Source organism: Condylostylus longicornis, unplaced genomic scaffold, assembly GCF_029603195.1.
Source record: "Condylostylus longicornis isolate FDR11 unplaced genomic scaffold, ASM2960319v2 ptg000072l, whole genome shotgun sequence".
NCBI classification, from domain to species: Eukaryota; Metazoa; Arthropoda; class Insecta; order Diptera; family Dolichopodidae; genus Condylostylus; species Condylostylus longicornis.
Genome location: NW_026578040.1, coordinates 776,122 through 800,599, shown reverse-complemented (window position 1 = coordinate 800,599; position 24,478 = coordinate 776,122). Strand labels below are relative to the sequence as shown.

The 24,478-nt window shown below is 28.3% G+C and overlaps 1 protein-coding gene across 4 annotated transcripts in view; it reads left to right on the top strand.

Annotated features, from left to right (window-relative positions):
* LOC129612490 (voltage-dependent calcium channel subunit alpha-2/delta-3) overlaps positions 1 to 24,478 on the top strand; it is a 79,333-nt gene that overhangs the window by 37,047 nt on the left and 17,808 nt on the right. For all 4 annotated transcript variants that reach the window (XM_055526109.1, XM_055526108.1, XM_055526111.1 and 1 more), the window contains one exon: positions 9,339 to 9,449. In XM_055526109.1, coding sequence (XP_055382084.1) covers positions 9,339 to 9,449 — 111 coding nt within the window. The remainder of the gene's footprint in view (positions 1 to 9,338; positions 9,450 to 24,478) is intronic.

Below are 24,478 nucleotides of genomic sequence, written 5' to 3'. Positions count from 1 at the left end.
GTGTTTGTTTGTTTGGGGAGTGGGCGCCAACTAAGCAAAAATAAAATTTTGCATGTATGAAACAATTTAAATATAATGTGTACGAACGAGTGTAGCCAGGGAGATCACTAAGCATAATAAAAACATTGCTTTGTGATATAATTATATGTGTACGAGCGAGTGTTGATAGGGAGCAATCTCAGCAAAATAAAAATTTTGCTTTATGAGATAATTATATGTGTACGCATGAGTGTTGATCTAATGTCTTTATATCTAACAAGTCCCAATGCTCAGAGAGAAACTTGAAAGCACACCTTATTTTATATGGCCTTTTTTAAATCGAAGTGGCTATTTTTTGAGAAGAAATATTAAAATAAATTCACACTTATTATAAAGCAGGTAAAATTTAGAACATATATTTGAAAAATCAAAAAAATATATTAATATTTTCATTGATAATTATTTTAAAATTTAAAAAAAAGCGGAAAAACAACAAACACAACCTTCGCCTTCAACGTTTTATTTGTTACTGAAAGCATTTCATTATTTTTAAGTGAACAGCTTTTTTTTCTCATAGGGTAAGTTAACGCAAGATATGGGAAGTACCTGTGGTGTCAAGTTGAAAATATAATTAATCAAAGATAATTATTAAAATATTGATATAAATACATAGTAAAGAAAAAATTTGAAGAGGGAATTAGAAAATAATATCTAAAATACAATCAAATATTATTTGTTAAATACAAATTTTATATAAACTTCAAAATTTTACCTCTATTTTTATTTGAAAAAATATTAAAAACTTACTATCATTTATATCAATTACCTAAGAAAAAAAAATATTTAAAATGTTTGGAAAAAACAATCATATATTTTTATGACCGGATTTGAATATTTTTCTATTTTTGAAATAAATGGTATTTTACCAAATGACTCGAAAATTCCGACTGTAAAATAACAGGTATTTTAAAATTTTTGTTCAGGTATTTTAAAATTCTTTCCGTTTAGAATTAAGATAGGTCATACATACACATGCAGGGACATTTTATAAATAGATTGGTCTTGTTTACCTGCTAATGAAATATGAAAAAAGAGCACAGCAAAATTTTTGAAGCACTCAATATAACATGTTTGAAATAGTTTTAAAATAATTATTTAAAAAAAAATTTATTGGAAGTAGGTACATACATATTTATTTTTAATAATTTAAAAACTAACTGAAATTATTTGAAACAATTTTATAAGTAACGTATGAATAATCGAAATGAGATAATTCAAATTGTTGAAATGTGTCAACCTATATTACTTTTAATAACATTTTTGTTAGCCGACACTACTCAACTTACCTTATTGGGAAATACAAAATGTGCATAAAAAATCATACATCCTTCCTCATTAACATTTGAAACCATACTGAAATATGAATTTGAAATTTTTTTTCATTTTTTCTTTCCTCCTACCTTTCTTTCTTTTTCGTGCAATAGAATTTAAATGGGAAGCTTTTTAAAAAATGTGTATAATATCCTGAGAATTTTTAAAATATTAATCTCTTTTTTACGTAAAAAAAAAGAAAAAAGTAATAAAAAATATGACACGATCAGTGGCATTTAAAGAAAAAACCAACAACGAGGCCAAAAATTCGTAACATTTCGTAAAAAAAATTGAGTATTGGGACTTGTTAGATATAAAGACATTAGTTGATCTTATTCATATTAGACAATATAAATTATGTGTACATGTGTATTTTTGAATATTTTTATTTGTTGCGTACATTGCTTCTATATATGTATGTATATTATATGAGACGATTTCACTTATATATATGAACGTTTGAATGTATACAGCTGTGTGAAATAATATTCTGTGTTTATAGGCATATACAGTACATAAAAAATAAGAATGAAAGAGTAGTGTAGAGTAAAGAAATGTATGAGTAATTTTAATTCTATGAACATTTTTTGTTATATGGTGCAAATAGAAAATATGTGTAGGAACAAAATATTATGTTTGCATGTAGGTAGATTTTATTAAGTTAATTTCGCTATAAATTGATGTATAAAAAAAAACTTGGAATCCTTTTTTTTGGGTGAAAATTTTTTTTTTTTAAATTTAGGGGTTTTTTAAGTTTTCAATGGCGCCCCTATTTTTTATCGCCCATTGCAAATGCATACTTTGCATGTATGATAAATCCGGGGCTGATAAGAAGTATGCACTAATTGGAGACATACATATATAGGACAAAATTAACAAACTTGTTAGTGTCAAATTTTAAAAAAATATGCGGAAATAAACTCAATACTTTGGGAAAAAAAATTTGCACAATTTTTTTTCATTCCTGTAGTGTGGCATTTATTGAAATCTTCAAAAGAATGAATAGAGTCAGAAAGGTTTTTTTGATTTAATTTTTTAATATTTTTACAACACAATACTGTTAAAATGTACTAGTAAAAAAAAGAGATTGGATTTTAACTTTTTCAAACTAGATATTTGAAAAAATTTGTCCTTGTGGGAGATTTATGATGTTAGTTCTGATACTATACAATTTATAAACATATAAATTCGTCAACTGCGAAGTGTCACTCTCTCTTAAGATCTATGCCTGTGTTTCCGTCCGGCGTGATTTAAAAGCATATAAAATTTATGTACGAAAATGCATCAATATAGTAACTTTTATAAAGTTTGATATCCAAAAATGTCAAAAATATGCATCGTTTGCGTATCGTACTTAATGGGTTGTGCATCATTTTACGAGTATTTGTGATTTAGTATTGATGTAAAGTTTTTTAAATGGAAGCTGAGAAGTAAATAATTTATTATTTTAATATCACTAATAAAGTTAATATTTGTAGATGTTTCAAATTTAATTTTTTTTTTACAGCTTTTCTTTTTAAAATGAATGCAAAGAGATATATAATTTAGAAAGTGTCCAAAAATGTGAAAATAATTTTACATCAGCAAAGCAAACACATCACATTGTTAATTTTTTCTCTCAAAATTACCTGAACATTAGATTCAATTTCATTCTCTGTAACTTTAAATCTATTTTATAAGTAATTGGGCTCTCCGGTTACACCATATAAAAAATTGTGTCATCGCAAATAATTAGAAAATTTTTAATAATTTCACTAAAATAATCACTAGGGAACGGATTTTTCGGTTTTTACCTATTTTTAGTAGTGCTTATTAGGACCAATATACAAATGCGTTTCATAAAATTTCCTTTGCTTTGACATCCAGTTGGAAAAACCTTTTTTAAACTTTTTCGGAGTTTAACACCTTTTTTAACCTTTTTCAATATTTTTCGCTTTTTGCGACCTATTCTTCCATTTTAAAGCTACTTTGCTAAATACAATTCAAAATTAAGTCAAAATAATGTCCAATTCTTTAATTTCTCTCTTTTTTATTTCACTGAATGTCACAATTCCTTTAAGAAATAAATCCCTTGATATTTATATCTGCTGAAAAACATAATTTTATTTACCACTTCTAACCCAACCTATTATATTATGCTAAGGCGCATAGTTAGTTGCAATAAAATATTATGCCCACTATTTTGAAAAAATTGAAAATGTGTTGTGCCATTCACCAGAAGAAGATTCTGTTGCCGTTGCAAAAGCAAACAACATATTTTAAAATTTAGATTTTAAAAATAAATTGGAAAACATTTTTTTATTTCTTTGCGCAAATTTTAGTTTTTCTAGCACTTCAATCACTCGCTTGGAAACTTCTCGGTTATCTCTTCATGCTCAGATAGAGATTATTGAAGATGTTGTTGAAAAAATAAATAACTTAAATGGGTCACATAGTTAAATTTCAGTTAAAATGGCCGAATTATAGCATTTGAATTTGCGCCAGTGATTTCAACTGATCTTGAAAGATCGTTTTCAATGTATAAAATTGTTAATCTTTTCTCTTTCAAATCTTGAATTAATGTCACAAAATTTAAATTGATGTTTAACTAATTTGTACAATCATAGCTGAATCCTTATTTTGGTTGCACATTTTTTTTTAATATTGATTCGTTATACTTTTGGGTTTTTATAAATCTGAATTTTAGGTTTTGCTTGTTACTTTGGATTTTAAATTTTGTTATATCGTACCTTTTGTTAATTTAATTAGGTTTTTTTAGCACGATTTAGTTAAATTTTGTTGTTTTATGTTCAGTTTTAAAAATTTACTGAAATAAAAATGATACTTTGATTCTTATTGGTATAATTTTTGAAGTTTATTAAAACCTTTTTAAGCGACTTTTTTTCCAGTTTAAAGTGACCTATTTCGTTGCCGAAAAGCAGTTTTAAGCACCCTAAAAATCCTTTCCCTAGTAATCACTCAAAAATACCCTAAGCTAAAAGAGTTAAGCAGTTTATCTTTTTATTTTCATTTTTATATACATTATATTTTTGTAATATATTTTTAAAGGTGCATTAAAGCCTTATTTTCCCATATAATGATAAATATAAGCATTTCAAAGGCGCACAAAAACATTTCTGTAATTTATTCGAGAACAGGTTGGCAAAATTCACATTATCAAAGTGAAGTGATTTAAAAAAAAATTGAGTACTAAAATAAAAAAATAATTATAATTTATATAAAAAATAATATAAGTAAATTTTAAAAAGACAAATAATTAAAAAAAAAATTTAAATTTAATATTAATAAGTAATTTTATTATAATTAAATTTAATATTAATACATAATTTTTATTAATTAGAAGTGGAATAAATATAAATTATGGATTTTTTATTTTTATATTAATATTGTCTTTAAAAATGTAAAAGACATATTTCCTATAAACACACATACACACATATGGGTAATAAATTTGATAAAGTATGAATTAGTATCCATACGCATCTTTTTCTTTACAAGTTTCTTTATTTCTATATCTCGTTTATATTGCTGCTTCATTACTAAGCAATAAGTAAATCATTACTAAAATTTCAAGTCAAATAAGGAAAGTTTTTAATTGACTTGAGTGAAGCTTCAATTCAAATAACATTTATATAGACATAAAATATGCTACAAGTTGTACGCTTGAAACAGCTATATAACGGGGCACGTACATATTACTACATCATAATGTGTATGAACTATGCATATGTATGCATACAGTGTACCGGAGACTCGATGAAATGACTTTACTTTTTGACATTTTACTTTTTGGTCCCTTGTTTTACAGTTATGGGAACTCAAAGTTGGAATATTCAAAAACCGTTTAATTTTGACACATTTTTTCATAACTTGGGAAAAGTTTTCCAATAAATTTTTGTTTAACTGTCTTTTACTCATAATTCCACGTTACTAACATATCGACTTTTTTACTGGAAGAAGAGACCTATATACTAACCTTCACTTTGATAAAATATAATATTGCAAAAATCACAAAAATAAAAAGTGTATCAGGCGAAAAACTGAGGCCAAAACATTAGAAAATTAACTAAAACAAAATATTTTTAAACAAATTTGTTTAACCTTTATTACGCAATATTATGCATTATTAACATTTATTTTTCCCTTTCCAAAATAATAGACATTTGCCTAACAGCAAAAACAAGCTTTTTCGCAGCAAATTAATATTATAATCCAAATAATGTTTACCCTTCAACCTTCTGTGTATTTTGCTATTATTCGAAAAATGCAATTAATGACCTTCAGGTATAGCTAATATGGAAAATTTTATTTTACTTATTGCTTACAAGAGTGAAGTAATTAAAGCTAAATTAATCAAAATTAATTACAAGTAAAAACGTTTCAATCAGTATAAATCGACCGAATTATACCCTGTACCTTAGCACTCTGAGGTTAAAATTTGTTTTTAAAATATCTAGAATTAGGTCTTATTGTTGTTTACCAAGTATCTGAACCTGGCAAACCACTCTACAGAAATTGCATGGATATGTCTGACCTATAATTGGATACACGACTGCCAAGTTTCATGAATCTGACTTTATTATTTTTTCAAACATTTAAAATTAGCTTTTGGAGTTGTATGACAGCTACCCGAACTAGTGCAGGCATTGCAATAAAATTTTCAGAACATATGTAGAGTGTAATTGGACACATCTTTGCAAAATTTGATATTAATATTTTTATTAGTTTTTGAAATATTAAAAAAAAATTCGTTGACCCGAATCCGCTGTTCGAATTGGTCCAATTACAATAGAAGCCGTCGTTTGCACAAAAGAAATAACTTTTGAAAGTTTAGGACCAATTGCGTTATTCGTTTTTGAGTTATCGTGCAATCGGACGGACGGACAAACGGACGGACATGGCTAAATCAACGCAGAATTTTACGCTGAGCAAGAATATATATATATATCCAAACGGGAGACGACTGCTTCAAGTGGTTACCAACTCCATTCCAACATCAATATATCCTTCACGAAGGGTATAAAAATCCTATTTATATACAAATTTTTCTATTTCTATGCATATACACTTTTCTACGGTTAACATAACATACATGTTATATGTTTTCTATACATATGTACATAAATGTATTTTGTTTATGCCTAAATATTTTTTTTTATTTGCACAATTTATTTCTGTATCTTTACCCCCATGATTTAATAAATATGTGTTTAAAATTTATTTTTATTTGCTTAACCACAGTTTTGAATATTATTTAATTCATATACGAAGCTTAAAAAAATTCGTTAGGAAATTTTTTTTTTTACGTATTGGTATGAAAAGAAAACTTCCTTTTATTCGGAATAAAATACTTTTTTTATTTTTTGCTAATATATTTCGTGCGCTACATACGCACTTTATCAAAGCTGATTTTCTTCCCTTTAAATTAAAAAAAATATACCTACATGCTTATGTACTTAAAAGTTTCGCGAATTTTGCCAAAGTTCTTAAGAACACAAGTTATTAAGAACAAACTACAGAATTATTCTAAGTACTATTTGAATAATATTTTTTTGGAAATTTTTATTAAACTTTTATAATAATATTTATCTGTTTTTAATATATTAAAAAAATAAAACAAAAAATTTAAACAAAATAAAATAAAAAAAATTTAAAATAATCCAAAAAAGAAAAATACGACAATATCGAACAAGTATCGATCTAATAACCTTCTGGTTATCAGACTACCACTACATCTACCAGGCTACGCAGTACTTTGAATTTGCCTTTGTAATTTTTTATTTTATTCATATTTCGTATGAACTCTTCAAAAACCATCCTATTTTACATTATATTATTATAATATATAGCATTATATTATTATATACTACTTAGGTGTCAAAAGTACGGATGCTTTTAGAAGAGCTAGAGACATGAAACAAAAGGCATTAGATAGGGTTTTGCTTCTAGGGTTCCTGAAAAAGCAAGAATTCCACCCACCCTCCCCCTTCGCCGACTCTCCCGTCTCACTCACTTCGAAGAAGTTTTGCCACCGCTTTTTACAAAATGGTACTACATCCTGTTAGGGTAATTTTTATTTGCTTTTGGTAGTATGAGAATTCTATATAAATTGTGTTTTGGAAGTGTGAGTTACAACAAGGAGTGAACACTTCCTCAAGAAAATAGTTAAAGTTAATGCAATTTACATTTTTTTATAGTAAGTATATAGGTACGAATTTAGTTATGTATTCTTTTCGCGATTTGCTGCAAAACGTATTAGTAAGCAAAACATAAGTGTACATTAAATTTCTTGACAATATATTTTTAGGACAAAATTTAATAAGAAAATGTTATTTTATTGAAAATGTTATATATAAACTTTTACAAATACGGTACATTATTTCCAAAAAAATATTTGTAAGGGTTAAGCTTTTTTAATTTCATTTTAAATAAGAACAAAAAAAATCTGATGTGATCAGCACATTACCGACCGCAATGTGTATTGTCTAGTTAAGTGAAAGTGTTACTTTAAGTATTAAGTTAATATTATAAAAATGTCTGTTAAATACTTCACCCTAGAAAAATGTAAATTTGGCTTTTAGTAGAGTTTTGCTTTGTTCTACCCGAATTCCCTCGCTCGACATGCTTGCCATTGAAAAATGTAAAATCGGCCTGCAGATCAGTTTTCAAGCCCTGAAATTTCAATGAAATCTGTTGATTACTTCTCTTTATATACGCAAAAATGTATATTTGGCCCATAGTAAACATCCAGTTGCTGATGCCTGTTTTTTTTCCAAAAGTACACACACAGTTTATTTACACTTCCCTACTATGGAGAAGTGCATTCCCACCGAAAACTCGATATGCAAAATTTGTTGTCATCACATAACCTACCCATTGTACAAACAATACGGTCGGTAAAAATAAAATTATCAATAAAACAAAAGTTCATCTGATAAATCGCATTTCCCAGGGTTCGGACCTGAGACTTTTTGCATAGAAATCGTATGCTGTACGCTTTATCCTATGTAGTATTAGAAATAGCTAATTATACATTTAGGTGTTTTATTCGCATGAATTATAAAATCCAAATACATACGTGGATGGATTTTAGTAGCGAATTATTTTATGTGTATACAGTACTAAAATAATTCGTACACATAAATTTGATCGCTTAAATTGCTTATTGCCGAAGGTAATTTACGATTTTATACGACACAACTCAAAGCGAGGTTCTAAAATAAATTACTCAAAATGCATTAGATCTCAAAGGAACTAATTATTTTTTTTAAATTAATTTTTGCTTGCATAAATTAAGCAAAAAGACTGCATAAATCGTTTATCCGAAAAATATGCAATCCTAGAAATAGTTTCGTATATGAATGAAAATATTTTTAATAGTGTGGTAGATATACATAGACTGTATTTAAAAGCAGTATTTTCACTAATTGTTGAAGAGAAAAGTGCTACAATACAAATCATTGGTTTGACACAACTTTATTTGTAATTATTTTTAAGAACTTTTCTTATTTTAAGTTTTATTTTATTTTTCATTACGAAAAAAACATATCTATATGCATATTACGGGTGTGTTTTTGAAGGAACAAAGTAAACTTAAAATATCTCAAACATAGAATGGGAAACAATTTCAAAAGTACAGACATAATACTTGCAAGGCTTGCAATACAAGCATTCATGACTAGTTTCTTAATAAAAATGGAATATTTTGAGAATATTGGAATTGGTAAGCAAACGAAAACTAACGGCTTGGAAGTAGTCGAATTACTTATGAAATAGATATACCTTGCCTGAAATTCTAAAATTACGTTTACAGTTGCTTCTTTTCACAATAATAATATGTATATATAATAATATGTAAATGAATGGACAAACCACATTTGTATAGGTAGATATGTATATACTTTTCTGTTTCTGACTGACTTTTTTATATGTACTTCATATACAAATTTTAAATTAAATAATTACTTTTTTTATATTTTACTTCACAGAAATACAAAGAAAATGATTTCGAAGTAAAACGCAAGGATGGTATTATTCTTTTACGAGAATTAGCGGCTGAAGTAAAAAACTTTATGGATTTTAAAAGGAATGCTGTTATGGTAAATACAATCAAAACAATTACTTTGATTTAGTTATGTTGCACAAATATTACATACTCATGTATTTTTCAAAATTCCAGTTCTATACCTACATATGCTGAATAAATAGAAAATTTTTATTATATTCAAATAATATGATTTTGTACAGTATATATTATAATACAGTATATATTATAAACCATAATAACTAATATGCTGAGAGCACAATACAATCTTGAACTAATTTCTTAAGAAATAACAGCTTGTAACACACAAAAAATATTGTAAACAATATAACATTAATTTTTTTAAAAATGGAATAAAAACTAGTGAAACTTCATGGTTCTTGTATTAAAATTGCAAGAAATACAAATAATATACTTATACTTGAGCGGGTCTACTTAATAAAGTTACTTCATTTTTGGATTTAGTTCTAATTATAGCAAAGTCTCAGAAAATGACGAATTGGGCCCCCAACCCGAATTCAGTAAAATTTTTGAGTTATTCTTTTAAAATTTAATTCAATGTTGTTCTCAAAGGAGGATTCCTTTAAAAAGCTGAAGAAAAAATTTGGGCCATACCTATATAAATTCAATTTTTTTAAACTTACCTTATTAAATATTTATTGAATTAAAACTGCAAAAAACGCTTTTCAAAATGCAGCGAGTCAGCTTCAATTCATGTAGCAGCATAATTTGAACCTGACTCGCTCCTGAATCCCTGAAATTGCAGCTCATAACTAAACTTCGTTTTTCCTTAATTAATTAAGGCCAAAGCACAATTTGATCGTTTTTTCTCTTCAAATCCATATACGTACATATGTAATATTGTCACCTTTATCACTAATGTATGAAGAAAGTTATAAACTTGGTTTTAAGAAACCTTAAATCCTAGAACATTAAAATTTAGGGCTATTAGGAATTAAACTTAGTTATATTACTTCAAAAGAAATATCTAAATTATTAAATGAAATTTCGCTGATATATTGCAGTGAAGATTTGCATGTTAAGAAATTTTGAAATTTCGTATATTAAGTAGGTAGTGCAAAATTATATACATACATGTTTCTTACTTGTTAATATAATTTCTTTTTTATTGACAGTAGTCAGTTTGGAACACAATGAAAGAGATATCCATAAATATATATACACATGTATGTAAAGGAAAATAATCCAAAAAATTTCTTTGAAACTTTATATTTCAACATTAGCTCATTAAACTAATTATAATAATTTTTTTGGAATTTTTAATCGTATGGATGAAGTACTCAACGGGTTTTCTTTTTTTATTTTTCCACGCTTCTTTTTCCGGGTTTTTATTTTTGTTTCTTTTTACATTTGATAGGGTCAAGCAAATGAAAATACAGTCTGTCAAACTAATTATTTCTACCGAACTACGATAGGACTACCGTTTACCTATGAAAATAAAAGTCTATTGGCGACTCTTTTAATTTCTCAACATTCGTTTTTTTAAATTTTTAAGTAAAATCTAAATAAACAAAAAAAAAAAATTCAGAAAATGAAAGAGGTTATGTAATGGCTCCAAGTTCCACATATCGAGGTAAGGAGGAAACACACTTCTCCTTAGTACGGAAGCGTTAATAAATTATTTTTAGCGAGGTGACGATTTGTTGGTTTGTGTGTGTACGCGTATAATTCAACTTCGGGTGAACCATTTACTTTGGCTATGGCACGGATTGATAAATTTTGTGGATATGTTAGTCCTTTAGAAATGTATCTTTTTATGACTTGATTTTACATTTTGATAATTTTTGAGGAAAAATTCAACAAATTTTTTTGAAATTTCATACATCTCCTTTTTACTTTTGGAAGAAATGAGGTGTCAGCAACTGGACTTTTACGGCGGGTCAAATTTGTATTTCTGCGCATATGAAGAGAAATAATCAACTAATATCCTTGAAATTTAATATTTAAGTTGAGGGTATTAAAACAATGATTTTATAAATTTTTTTGGAAATATTATGGATCGTTTTTTTTTATTGGTATAAAAAGAAAACTTTCTTTTATTCGGAATAAAATACTTTTTTTATTTTTTTTTGCTAATATATTTCGTGCGCTACATACGCACTTTATTAAAGCTGATTTTCTTCTAATTAAGACAACAAACAATAAAAATTGAAATCTATTAAAATTAGGAGTATTATATGTGACTTAATATAATCTACCTGACTTAATCTAGAATTTGATTATTTATTTTTTTTTTTTTTATTATTTACAAACTAAATTTATACCTGTTTTAAACCTTAAAGCTGGTCAAATAATTAATTTAAAGAGCCAAGTAGCCGCGTTACCTTCGTCCGTGTTCAGTAGGCAGTCCTTGTTTGATTTGTATATCTGCATGCTGTCATGAACTTCTCTCCTGTGTTTTCCTTTTACCTCTTTTAATACCTTTAAGTTATCTTCCTTGATTGTGTGATCCGTTTCATAAATGTGTTTTGCAACCATAGAATCGAAAATCCGGTTAAATCCTACTCTTCTTGCACGTTTTATTTCACTTAAATGTTCCTTAAGTCTTGTTGTAACGGGCCTCTTCGTTTGTCCTATGTAAAATTTATCGCAATTATTACAATTGATTTTGTACACACCGCATCTTTCATGTATCTTCTATTTATCCTTAGCCGAATTTTACAAAATCCTAAGTTGATATTTACTATTGGTTTCCGATGTCCGAATATTGTGTTTCCTTAGTTGTTATTTATTAAGTTTGTACAGTGATGATCATAACTTAAAGATGCCCATGTTGTTCTTTGTTCTTCCAATATCCTGTTCTGTTTAAACAACTCCTGCTCAATTTTTCGTTTTTTCTTCCTAATGAGTTTGTTAATACGTTCAGTAGAATAACAGTCGTCAGTAGAATAACAGTTCTTCACAGTCGTGTCCAAAATGAAGTTTACTTCTGATCTATAGTCGTGTCTGCATCTTTGTGTTGTTGTTTTTTTCCTATATATCTTGAATCCAATTTTTTCAGATTTTCTTTTCACCAGTATGTCCAAAAAAGTAACACTCCATTTTCCTCAATTTCGAATGTAAATTCGATGTTTCTATGTAATTTGTTGATGCATCCGTTTATATTCTCCAGTTCTTCCTTGTCCACTATCGCGAAGACGTCATCAACATACCGCATCCATACTCTACGCATCAGAGAATCCTCCTCCATTCTTTTTTCCAATTTGGACATAAATAATTCTGCGATAAATGGTGAAAGTGGATTGCCCATCGATACTCCCGATGTTGTTCTGTACATCTCGTTTCTGAATTCGAAGTAATTCTCCTCCATGCAAAGTCTTGCTAATTTGTAGTATTCTTTTACTTTGTTTTTCCTTCTGTTTCTTCTGCTTGTGTTGATAACCATACTTTCAAATATTCAAGACTTCGTTAACTGGAATACTGGGAAAGAGCGCTTTGACATCGAACGATACCATTAATTCATCAGGACCAATCTTTAAGCCTTTCGTTTTTTCTATAAATTCCTCTCTATTCTTAATAGAACAGGAACGGAATTCCATTTCCCCAAATCTTTTCAAGAGCCACTTCGCAATTTTGTATGTTGAGGCACCGTTAGCGGAAATAATCTCCCTGAACTGCTCACCTTCCTTGTGAACTTTTGGTAGACACACCAGTTTCGGAGCTGATGGATTCGGCATCGTCAAGTCGTTGATGTTGAAGTCCAGAAACTTACACTCCTTTAAAGCTTTCTTAACCTTCATTGCTGATTCCTTTAAAGGGTTGCTCCTAATTTTTCTAAAATTTCCGTTATTAAGTTTATCTAAGATCTTTTCATCGTAATCGTCCTTGTTCATAATAACGATAGTGTTTCCCTTGTCTGCTTTTATGTAATACACTGGCTTTTCATTCAAACTTTTCACCGTTGCATGTTCACTTTTGGTTTTGTTATCTAGGTTGCTGTTGGTATTAGGGATCGAAAACTCAACTGAGAGTCGATTTTACATTTTTTATCTTAGATATGATAGCTAATGAGTTAGGTATGATAGATATATGGTATTCAATTGAATTTCTTAAAAATAAGTGTTCAAGTTCTGTTTGCTACGGTCTACAATAGCAAAAGTAACGGATCTGAGAGAAGGTCAGTTAATTTTGATTTTTACTTGAAATACCCGTGACCAAAGAACATGTAATATATTGAAATACATCTAATGCTGCAGTTTTTTTCTTAGCTGAACGTGATGGCAATATAACCAAATAATTCCTAAGGGCAATTTTAGGTGGCCCCCAAACATGTTATGTAATGAACATTCCAATACACACATTCGAAATAAAATAATGAACTTGGAATTTAATTCGATTCAAATTGTAATTCGACCCAATTAATTCACTCCTCTATTTTACGGGAGTAAATTATTACAGTATTTAGAGTTTGTGTATGCCCGTTGTGAGGCCAATAAGATGTCATTCATACACAATAATCATAACTACCTCCATCTTTCGTACTTGGTCTACTTTTTATTTCTCAGTTATATATATGAAGATAACATGGCAATAGTAACAAAATTTCATATGTTAGACTTATTTATTACCCCAACCTTTAATCTGAAATGGTTTGAGATAATGTTTGAATTGAAGTCTTTTCAAAATTCTTCTGATAGATTAGGTTAATTATTTTAATTATTCGTGTACTTAATTTAAAGTTGAAAGAGTTTTTAGATAATATAGTGAAGAAAAAAATTTTTTGGTGAAATAATAGTATACGTTTATGTAATTGAACATCAAAACATGGGCTTGCGCATACCCATTGTTTATTTATGTCTTCCAGCCAAAATAAAATAAGAACCTCGAATAACGTTAATATTACTATTAGTATAGAAATTCCAAGTCAAGAACAAATCCCAAATTTATATACCAAAGTATTAACACACAATATTCATGAACTATGTCCAAAATCAGTTTGAATAATATATGAATCTTGCATACAAAATTTTCGTAAAACTTTTTGTTCAGAAACTGATACATTTAATGATGGTTATTCAATTTATAAATAATAATTCTAATGAAAGGCATTTCGTTCTTAATAATATAAAATCGATAATAGGTAGTCAAAGAAATAAAATATATTCATAAATAAAGATTTAACTGCGTTGGATTTTTTTCTTTGGGGTGTTTTAAAGTCTAAGGTTTATGTTAACAAGCCCACGACCACCAACTCCTTGAAGGAGGTAGTTGAGCGTTGTATCAACGAAATTCAAAACAATCATAGAAAATTTCAATAAAAGAGTGCGTATGCGCCAACAAAGCCGTAGAGCTATTTTCATATAACCCTATAATATATACTATATAAATCAATAAAAAATTTAAAATTTTTAATTATAAACCTGTGTTTTCTAACAAAATTACTTCTAGCGTGAATTTTGGGACACACTTTATATGTATAATTATAAGACATCTAGTGACAGTATAATTATAGGATATCAGATCGAGTATTGGGATAGAAAGTGATGAAATTAAATAATACTTAGATTGTATATGTGTACGTTTTTTTTACGGTAGGCTAGTCACCTACCTAGCTAACTCTCTATGACTATAGAAACTAGGCCATGATAGATATCATGCACTAGTCCTATACTCCTTATAGGAGTGAAGAAGGAAAAAAAAAAAAAAAATATGTGTAAGTTCACAAAAAGCACTTTAGCACTTATTAGATATTCCCATTTATTGCTAAATCACTTGAATCACTATCAATTCACTTGAAAAATTGCTAAAGTAGTTGTTTACTTTTTGAAGTAAACAAAGGTGGAAATGTTTTGAGTCAAGATTCAGCTAAATTCGCTACTTCAACGGCATATTTTGATTTAAATCCTTTAGGTGCAATCGCTTTTATATATTTTGAAAGGCAAAACTATATTTTTCTGGGTCAGACGTTCAGAAAAATCATATCATGGGAAAATTGCAATAGGTAATAACTCTTTCTGTTTCACCAAATATGTCAATTATATCATTTGCGTTTAATATTACTCTCTGTCAAAGACTCAGAAGCAGCATCGTTTTAATTAATGGTTCTGAAGATTGGCATAACTGTATGAATGATGCAGTAAGTTATATAATGCTTAAAGTTTTACGATTATTTTATGTTCGAGCATTTTTACATTTCCATTTTTTATTTACAAAACACCTGAAAACTTTGATTTTGGGTTTTGTGAATTATGTTCATTTTCTAATTGAGAGATATAATTATAACCGAAATTTAGACAATGTATTTGTTGATAATACATATTACTATTATGTTATTTAACTATAATAGTATTGATCAGTATTTATGTTAACAAAATGCGAGTCAACGATATGACTGTACTTTTACTCCTGTATTAAATTTATTAAAAAACCTGCTTTCCTAAAATCAAAACATATCTTCATTATATATAAAAATGTAGCTACTTCTCAGATGCAAAAAAGTACGGGTACTTCTAGAAGGGCTAGAGACATGGGAAAAAGGCATTAGATATGTTTTTGCCTCTAGGGTTCCAGAAAAATCTGACATTGGAACTTTTATCAGACATCAGATGTTTTGCATCTGAATATTTATGCTTCATTTGTTATTGTTTTGAACATTATGTTTCGTCAGCAAGCTTTAAAAAAATTTCCATACAGAATATATGTACGTATGTAGTTAGAATTTTATTTTTATTGTTCCAAGCGAAAAACTGTAAAATGCTAAATTTTAATACATTCATATGTACATACATATATTTGAATAAAACTATTATTTTGTTTTTGCCTAAACTTTTTTTTTATTTGAAAAATTACATTCATATGTACATATATACATATATTTGAATACAATTATTATTTAATTTTTGTCTAAACCTTTTCTCTATTTGAAAAATTTATTTCTACATGTTCACCTGCAGTTTTAAAAAAATAGGTATACATTCATAATTATGTATGTTTGTGTTCAAAATTTTATTTCTAATTTTTTGAACAAAAAATTTTAAAATGTTCAATTCTAATACATTCATGCACATACATATATTTGAATAAAAATATTATTTTATTTATGCCTAAACCTTTTCCTTATTTGAAAAATTTATTTCTGTATATTACCTCCATGATTTAATAATTATGTGTTTTTTATATGTCAAACCACAGTTTTGAATATTATTCAATTCATGTAGAAAGCTTAAAAAAAATTAGTTCGGAAGCTTTAAAAAAAATATACATACATATTTATGTACTTAGCTATCATAACAATATTTTTTTGGAAATTTTCTTTAAACTTTTATAATAATATTCATCTGTTATATATTAAAAAAAATAAAGCAGAAAATTTAAACAAAATAAAAAAAAAAATTTTAAAATAATCTTACAAAAGGAAAATACGACAACATCCATGCAAGCATTGATCCAATAACCTTCTGGCTATCAGACTACCACGCTACCCACCCACTAGCTACCTACCACGAACCCACTAGGCTACGCAGTACCTTGAATTTCACTCTATAATTTTATTCATATTTCGTATAACTCTTCAAAAACCATCCTATTTTACATTATATGTAAAATAGGATGGTTTTTGATATATAGCTAATTCTCAGGTGCAAAAAAATACGGGTACTTCTAGAGGGGCTAGAGAAATGGGACAAAAGGCATTAGATAGGGTTTTGCCTCTAGGGTCCCAGAAAAAGTAAGAGTTCCACCCGCCCGCCCCTTCACTCCTCCCTGGATGCTTTATGATCGTTTTTTACAAAATGGTATTACATCCTGTAGGGGTAATTTTTTATTTACTTTTGGTGGTATAAATATTATATGTAAATTCATATTTGGAAGGGTGAGTTATAACAAAAAGTAATCACTTTCTTAAGAAAATTGTAATGTTTTAATAAAATCTACATTGTTTTATAATAAGTATGTACGTAAGCATTTAGTTATGTATTCCTTTCACGATCTGTTGCAAAATGTATTAGTAAGCAAAACATAAGTGTACATAAAACTTCTTGACAATAAATTTTTAGGGCAAAATTTTATAAGAAAATGTTATTCTATTGCATTAAACTTTTTACAAATAGGGTATTTTCAAAACAATATTTAGAACGGATACTCGCTGATATTGATTTGTAAGGGTGAAGCTTTTTTAATTTCATTTAAAAAAAATAAAATTATCAATAAAAAAAAGTTCATCTGGCAAATCGCATTTTTCAGGGTTCGAACCTGGGACTTTTTGCATAGAAATCGTATTCTATACGCATTACGTTATAAACGTTAGCATTGGTGTTAACTCATTCTGTAGTCACGCGTTTTATTCGCATGTATTATAAACTAAAAATACATGCATGCATGCATTTCATTACCGAATTATTTTATGCGTATACAGTAATTTATCACTTAAAGTGCTTATTGTAAAAGGTATTTTACAATTTTATGCGACATAACTCAAAGCGGGGTTCTAAAATAAATTATTCAAAAGGTATTAGATCTCAAAGGAGCTAATTATTTGTTTAATTATGTATTTTTGGTAATTGTTTTTCAGAACTTTTCTTATTTTAAGTTTTATCTTATTATTTATTAGGAAAAAAACATATCTATATGTATACTAGGGGAGTGTTTTTGAAGAAATAAAGGAAACTTAAAATATCTCAGCCACAGAATGGAACACAATTTCAAAACTACAAGCATAAAACTTGCAAGGCAACACACGACTAGTATATGTATAAGCATTTGCTTTTACGTTTATATTAATATTAAATTTATATTAAATCAAGAACGATATAATATATAGATACATTGAACTGCATATGTAGGTTGTCCTCAAAATTTTGTAAACGAAAAGTTTAGACGAATAGTTGGACAATTTTTAAAGTTTATGAAGAAATTTGAAAATATTAAAAAAAAAATAAGATATTTTAAATTTAAATCAAGTTCAAAACTATACATACTTGACGTATCTCTGATATACATCCAACCCTTAATTATCCACTGGCAGTGGTGCTAAATTGTCAATTGTTTTTAGCATTTCACCATTTTTTCATTTCAGCCTAACTACACGAATACGATAATCATGACCTTAAGATATTTATAATCATAATCATATTACTTTTCATATATTTTAAATTTAAATCAAGACGATAATCATATTACTTTTAAGATATTTTAAATTTAAATCAAGTTCAAAACTATACATACTTGGGGTATCTCTGATATACATCCAACCCTTAATTATCCCCTGGCAGTGGCGCTAAATTGTCAATTGGTCTTAGCATTTCACCATTTTTTCATTTCAGCCTAACTACACGAATACGATAATCATGACCTTACATAGTTCCGCCGATTCTGTCTGTTAACCAATCCTGGAATGGTATATTTTCTTCAAAAATCATCACCAACTGACCAACCGTTATATTTTCAAATGGACGATGCCATTGCGCTCTAATTTGCATTTGTAACAGATATTCTTTTACCCATCTGTTTCAAAAATGTTGTTGGATTTCAAATAAAAATCGTTATCGCTTCTGATGAGACAGGCTTTTGATTTCAAGAGTTGGTTCTACTACTTCAGTTAATGTAGCGCTTATGAGAAAATGCAAAGTTCTCAGAGCCTCTTCATCACTTGGATCACTTGATAATGAAGCTAAAGGGTTATAAAAGAGTTATAAATTGTCTTCTGCTGTTATAGTGCAAAGCTCCTCATATGTTAATTTACAGTTTTGCACAGTCGTATACAAATATTTCTTGGCCGATTTGAGAGTAGCCTCCCAGATCCTTACGAAATGTAACTGATCTCCATCATTTGCAAACATTTGCACACCATTTGGAAATTCTGTTTTGTTTTTGTTGTTCAAGAATTTTTTTGCGTAGTTCAAGTAGATGTTTTTTGGCACCTACAAAATTTGTGGTATTGTCACAATACAGGTGTTCACATTTTCTATGTCTGGCTACAAATCGTTTCATTGTCGCCACAAAATCCCAGGAAATCAAATCAGACGCCACCTGAAGATTTACAGTTTCGTTGAAAAACAATCAAATACAGCGATGTTTCAAGTGGTTTACCACGAATTCTTAATGACGCAATAAATGGTCGACAAAACTCTATACCTGTTGTCAGGAATAATCGAGCTTCAATAACAGGCCGTGCCGGTAAATTTTCCATAATTTGCTGGTACAATTTTGGTCGACGACTGATCTTGCAATTTTGGAACAGTTAATCATCCAAACTTTTTCACGACTTTTTACTTTTTTGAAATTTTTGCATTCCTCAGCAAAACATATTTGTTAAATACGGAAAATAATTCATTTATTTTTTTTTTCTTCGATGCATAAATATCTGTCAAACTCGCATGCTCCCGGCCAAAAGTAGCTCTATTTAAACAAAAAGTTTGATACCATCAACTAGCATGAATTAAATAATTGTATGGGATTTACCTCCTCGCGAAACGATATCAGCCGGGTTTAAACTTGAATTTGCATATCCCCATACACAATTTTTAGCTTTTTGAATTTTAGCTTCTCCATGGCTTCAAGACCAAGGATGTGCTGCTAAACATTTCAAAACTATTTTTAAACTGGACTTTATGAACCATATTTGGTAATACTTTTTGCAACAATTCCACCAGCAGTTTAGTAGCACACAGTCGTAGTCCAGGGAGAGTTCTAATTTTAATTGGAGACGCTATGAAACTGCTTTCATTAGAACACCTTTTCTTCAATTCAAAATTTCCATATTTAAACAATTTTATGACTTCATTTTGTATTTTTATATGTCCAACATAAAGGGTAGATTTTAAAACTTCGTAAGCAACTAGATATTTATTTTTATATTTTTCGGTTAATAAACATAACACCTTTGCCGCCAAATACGGAGCTGCTGTAGATTCGTAAGTAACTGTGTTCAATTTGTAGATTATTTTCCCATTTTCATTTTGTCTCAACAATATATACATTGCTACGTGTGATCTTGTGAAAATATCTTCACTTGACTATTTATTTTAACTATATCAGCCAAATTGCATATTTGTATTGACGGAATTTCAAAAGTGTTACTATAACATTTCGTTTCGTACTATTAGGACCATTCAACAGCAATTCATTAAAAAAAAAGCTAGGTGAGGATTTAGAACTATAATCGAAAACCACACGAAGTTAGTGGTGGAAGATTCAGGTCAAATTACTGGATGATGAGATGCATAGTTCTTCACTTTTTTTAATTGCTCATCAGAAACATGCTTGGTATGCTGCAAAATTTCATAAAATTTATGTATTGCAATTTAATACGAGTATCAATGCTTTTATTTAATTTCTTTTCCAAATTTTAAAATAATAACATTATTCTCAAAAATTTTTCACATAATTTATGTTCTTCAGTGCATTCATTTTTGTTTCAGAAATATCTTCTAACTTCCAAAAACTTTCAACCAGTTTATCTAAATTCAACAACTGATGTGACACAATAGCCTTTTTTACAAGATGAATAAGTTGTTAACTACCTTAATCTGCCCAGCCGATAATATTTGATAGAAAAATACAGCGCTCAGAAGTATATTTATTTTATCAGGCTGGCAAAAGGCTGGATCTGCTAAATCTATATTGCATGGAATATTAAACTAGGATTTCATAATATACATAATTAAAAAATATAATCAAAGTTTCGAAATTTACTTCACAATTTTAACCTAGATTTCATTGCAATAGATGTTTAAAACTTAATAGTTGAACTGATGTCGCCATCTCCTGTTATACTTGAGTGATATCTTTTTCCTTTTTCAGCTTTTGTCGCTGTGCAAAAGATTAACACATGAAATTTAGTTAGGATGCTAAATCTAAAAATATCCTAGCTGATTGAGAGTTTCCTGAAATATCTTTAACCAGTACTGGAGTTGTTGCTAAGAAACTATATCAAGTCGACATATCACTGATCGTATTCCATGAAATGTGAAAACTCGCCATATTTCCAATATTTGGGTTGTCGTTGCAAGTAATATGAGCGATACTTTCAATTTTAATATCTTTAGTTTTTCTATGTAACAATTCATGGAGATTTTCAGCACATTTTAATCATTTTAATCAGTTGAACAGTTTTCAACCATGCGTACTTTTGGTCAAATACTGTATGCATTAGCCTAATTTCTTCACCAATTAAAATTTATTTCCAAATTGTATATTTTTAAATTTGTAACACTTTTCTATAGAATGAGATTTTTTTGTTGCAACATAAATAATTATCTTGAACAACTTGCAGTGAAGTTAAATTTTTGAATTTATTGCTACCTTTTGCATTAATCTTTTTTAAATAAAGTTTTCGAAATTCTAATTTTTGACATCGTTTGTTTAGTATACTTTTGAAATTAGACCATTTTGATAGTATATTGAAATCAATGACTTTTCCCAACGTTTCGTAGCTTCAATATCAAGTTTTTGATTTATCAAATATATTATTGCCTGTACGATATTTTCATAGGTTTCAGTTAATTTCATTGCACTAAACATCAAACCACCCCTTTCTCTTATTTTTTAGACACCAGTTTTCATTGATCCTTGCTTATGTTTTGACGGTAAAATTAATTGCTAAATTAATTTTGTACTGATTGTTTGAGAGCTATAAATTTCAGCTAATTCAAATTAAAAACAACAAAAATTCAAATTAAAAACAACAAAAATTCAAATTAAAAATAAAACACTTCATGTAGAAGTGATCGATGCTGCCGATCTACTTATATAAAGAAAATTTTTAGTAGAGTTAGTTTCTATGATTTTTGATTTATTTATAGTTATTTGAAAATTCTGAGGTAAAATGATGATGAAATTTGCCAAAATATAAGAAAGATAGATTCATCTATATGAATATGTATAAATTAGCAAAGGAATACAATTCGTATCAAAATAATGCATATATTTATATATGTACATATATAACGAAGTAATATTCGAATATACATATAAGAGAATAGACTGAAAAATATTTTTGTTACTTTTTATTATTGATGGTTTCATTCATGAACTAAATAAAGTTGGGTCAAACCAATGGTTTGTATTGTAGCACTTTCCCCTTCAAAAATTGAAAATGCTACTTTTAAATACAGTCTATGTATACCTATCACACTATTAAAATTATTTTCATTCATATACAAAACTATTTCTAGAGTTGCATATATTTAGGATGAACGATTTATGCAGTCTTTGAAATAAAGCAAAAATTAATATAAAGTGGGATTAACATAATGCTCGATTTTAAGGTTTAATTGTGTGAGTTAAGAAAAATAATTATATTTTTTAATTTCATGGAATTTACTGTTAACTTGCTGCATTTATAAAAATTTGAAGAAGCCTGCGGTTTCGGATATATAAGGCATCAAAAATTCAAATTTTACAAATTTCAGGAGGCGATAATTTGAGAGGGGGTGGAAAATGAGAAAAATAAAAGCGTTTGTAAAATTAGAAAAATGCATATGGTTCACTATTGTAAACAGTTGAAAAATGGCATTTTTAGGGTTTTGAGGGGGTATAACTTTTAGAGGGGAGGAGATAGGTAAAAATTATATCGACAGCATTGTGTATACAATAAGGTAGGTTATGTGATAACAAATTTTGCATATCGAGTTTTCGGTGGGAACGCACTTCTTCATGGAAGGGAAGTGTAAATAAACTATTTTTAGCAACCTGTCGGTCTATCGGTCTGTCAGTCTGTCGGTCTTTGTGTGCACGCGTGTATCTCAAGTTCTTCTGAACCGATTTTGATGAAATTTTATATGTAAGTTTATTTCGACCATGGCGGATTGATCCACTTTTGGCATATATCAGGCCTCGGGACCTGCACTTTTTAGCCGGCCCGTTTTACATTTTTGACCATTTTGAAGAAAATATTCAGCCGATTTACTTCAAATTTCATATATAAGCTCAGCTCGACCGTCCGCGAAACCTCCCAACTTTTAAAAGAAATCAGGTGTTAGCAACTGGACGTTTACTACGGGCCAAATATACATTTTTGTATATAAAGAGAAATAATCAACCGATTTTATTGAAATTTCATATTTAAATTCTTCGTATTAAAACAATGAACATATAAGCTTTTGGAAAGATCAGGACTCGGAAACCAAACAGGTGTCCGATTTTACATTGATTCTTGGAATTTGATATTTGAGGTCTGGTTGTTACCGATACTAACTGATGAGTTTTTCAGGGAATTCAGATGGCACAAAGCGAAACTCTAGTAAGAGTCAAATTAACATTTTTCTAGATATGTTTACTTAAAGCTTACTATCGCACTAAAAATTGGAAAAAAGTGTTTAAAAAGCATTTTTATAATTTTCAAATTTTTATTTTTCAAATTTTTGATATCACTTTTCTTTTACACGATAAGCTATAGGAGCCTGAAATTTTAACAACCTTTAAATACTAATAACAAGTTTATTTGGTAAGAAGAAAATTTCTAACTCGATCTCATCTCAAGTTATTTTTCTTAACTCAATGCTTCTTTCAACTAAAACTCATCTATAAAAAAGTGAAAATTTGGTTGAAGCCGGCTTTTTTTTAATATACGATCATTGAAATAAATTAACTTGTGTAAAATCTAGTTTTTTTACTTGGGTGTGCTCTTTTCAAATTCATATGCATACATTATGTATATATACACACGCACGTGAACATATATTGCAAATGCAGTCTTTGATATGAAAATCAGTTCGTAAAGTCGCTGCCTCAATTTTCAAAATTTTTGGGTCTCTAATTTTATGAATCTTCGACATCTTATCACATATAAAGATATTCCATATAACAAATATTCAGAAACGATTAAATTTATAAACTGTACATATACATATTTGCACACATATACATGTATCTAAATAAATACTACAAACTATACATATATGCATATGCAGTAAAATAATATTTTAATTTGAATACTCTATGTATAGGACATCGACCTTCTTTACAGTTTCGTTTAAAAACAGCAAACTTCCAGAAACAATTTTATCGTCTTGTTAGCTTGTTCTTTTCTAATATTTTTTTTTCTTTTGTTCTTATCATTGTATGTATTATACCCGTCTGTAATGTTTTTTACGTGCTTAACAAGAATTGAAATGATTTGAACAT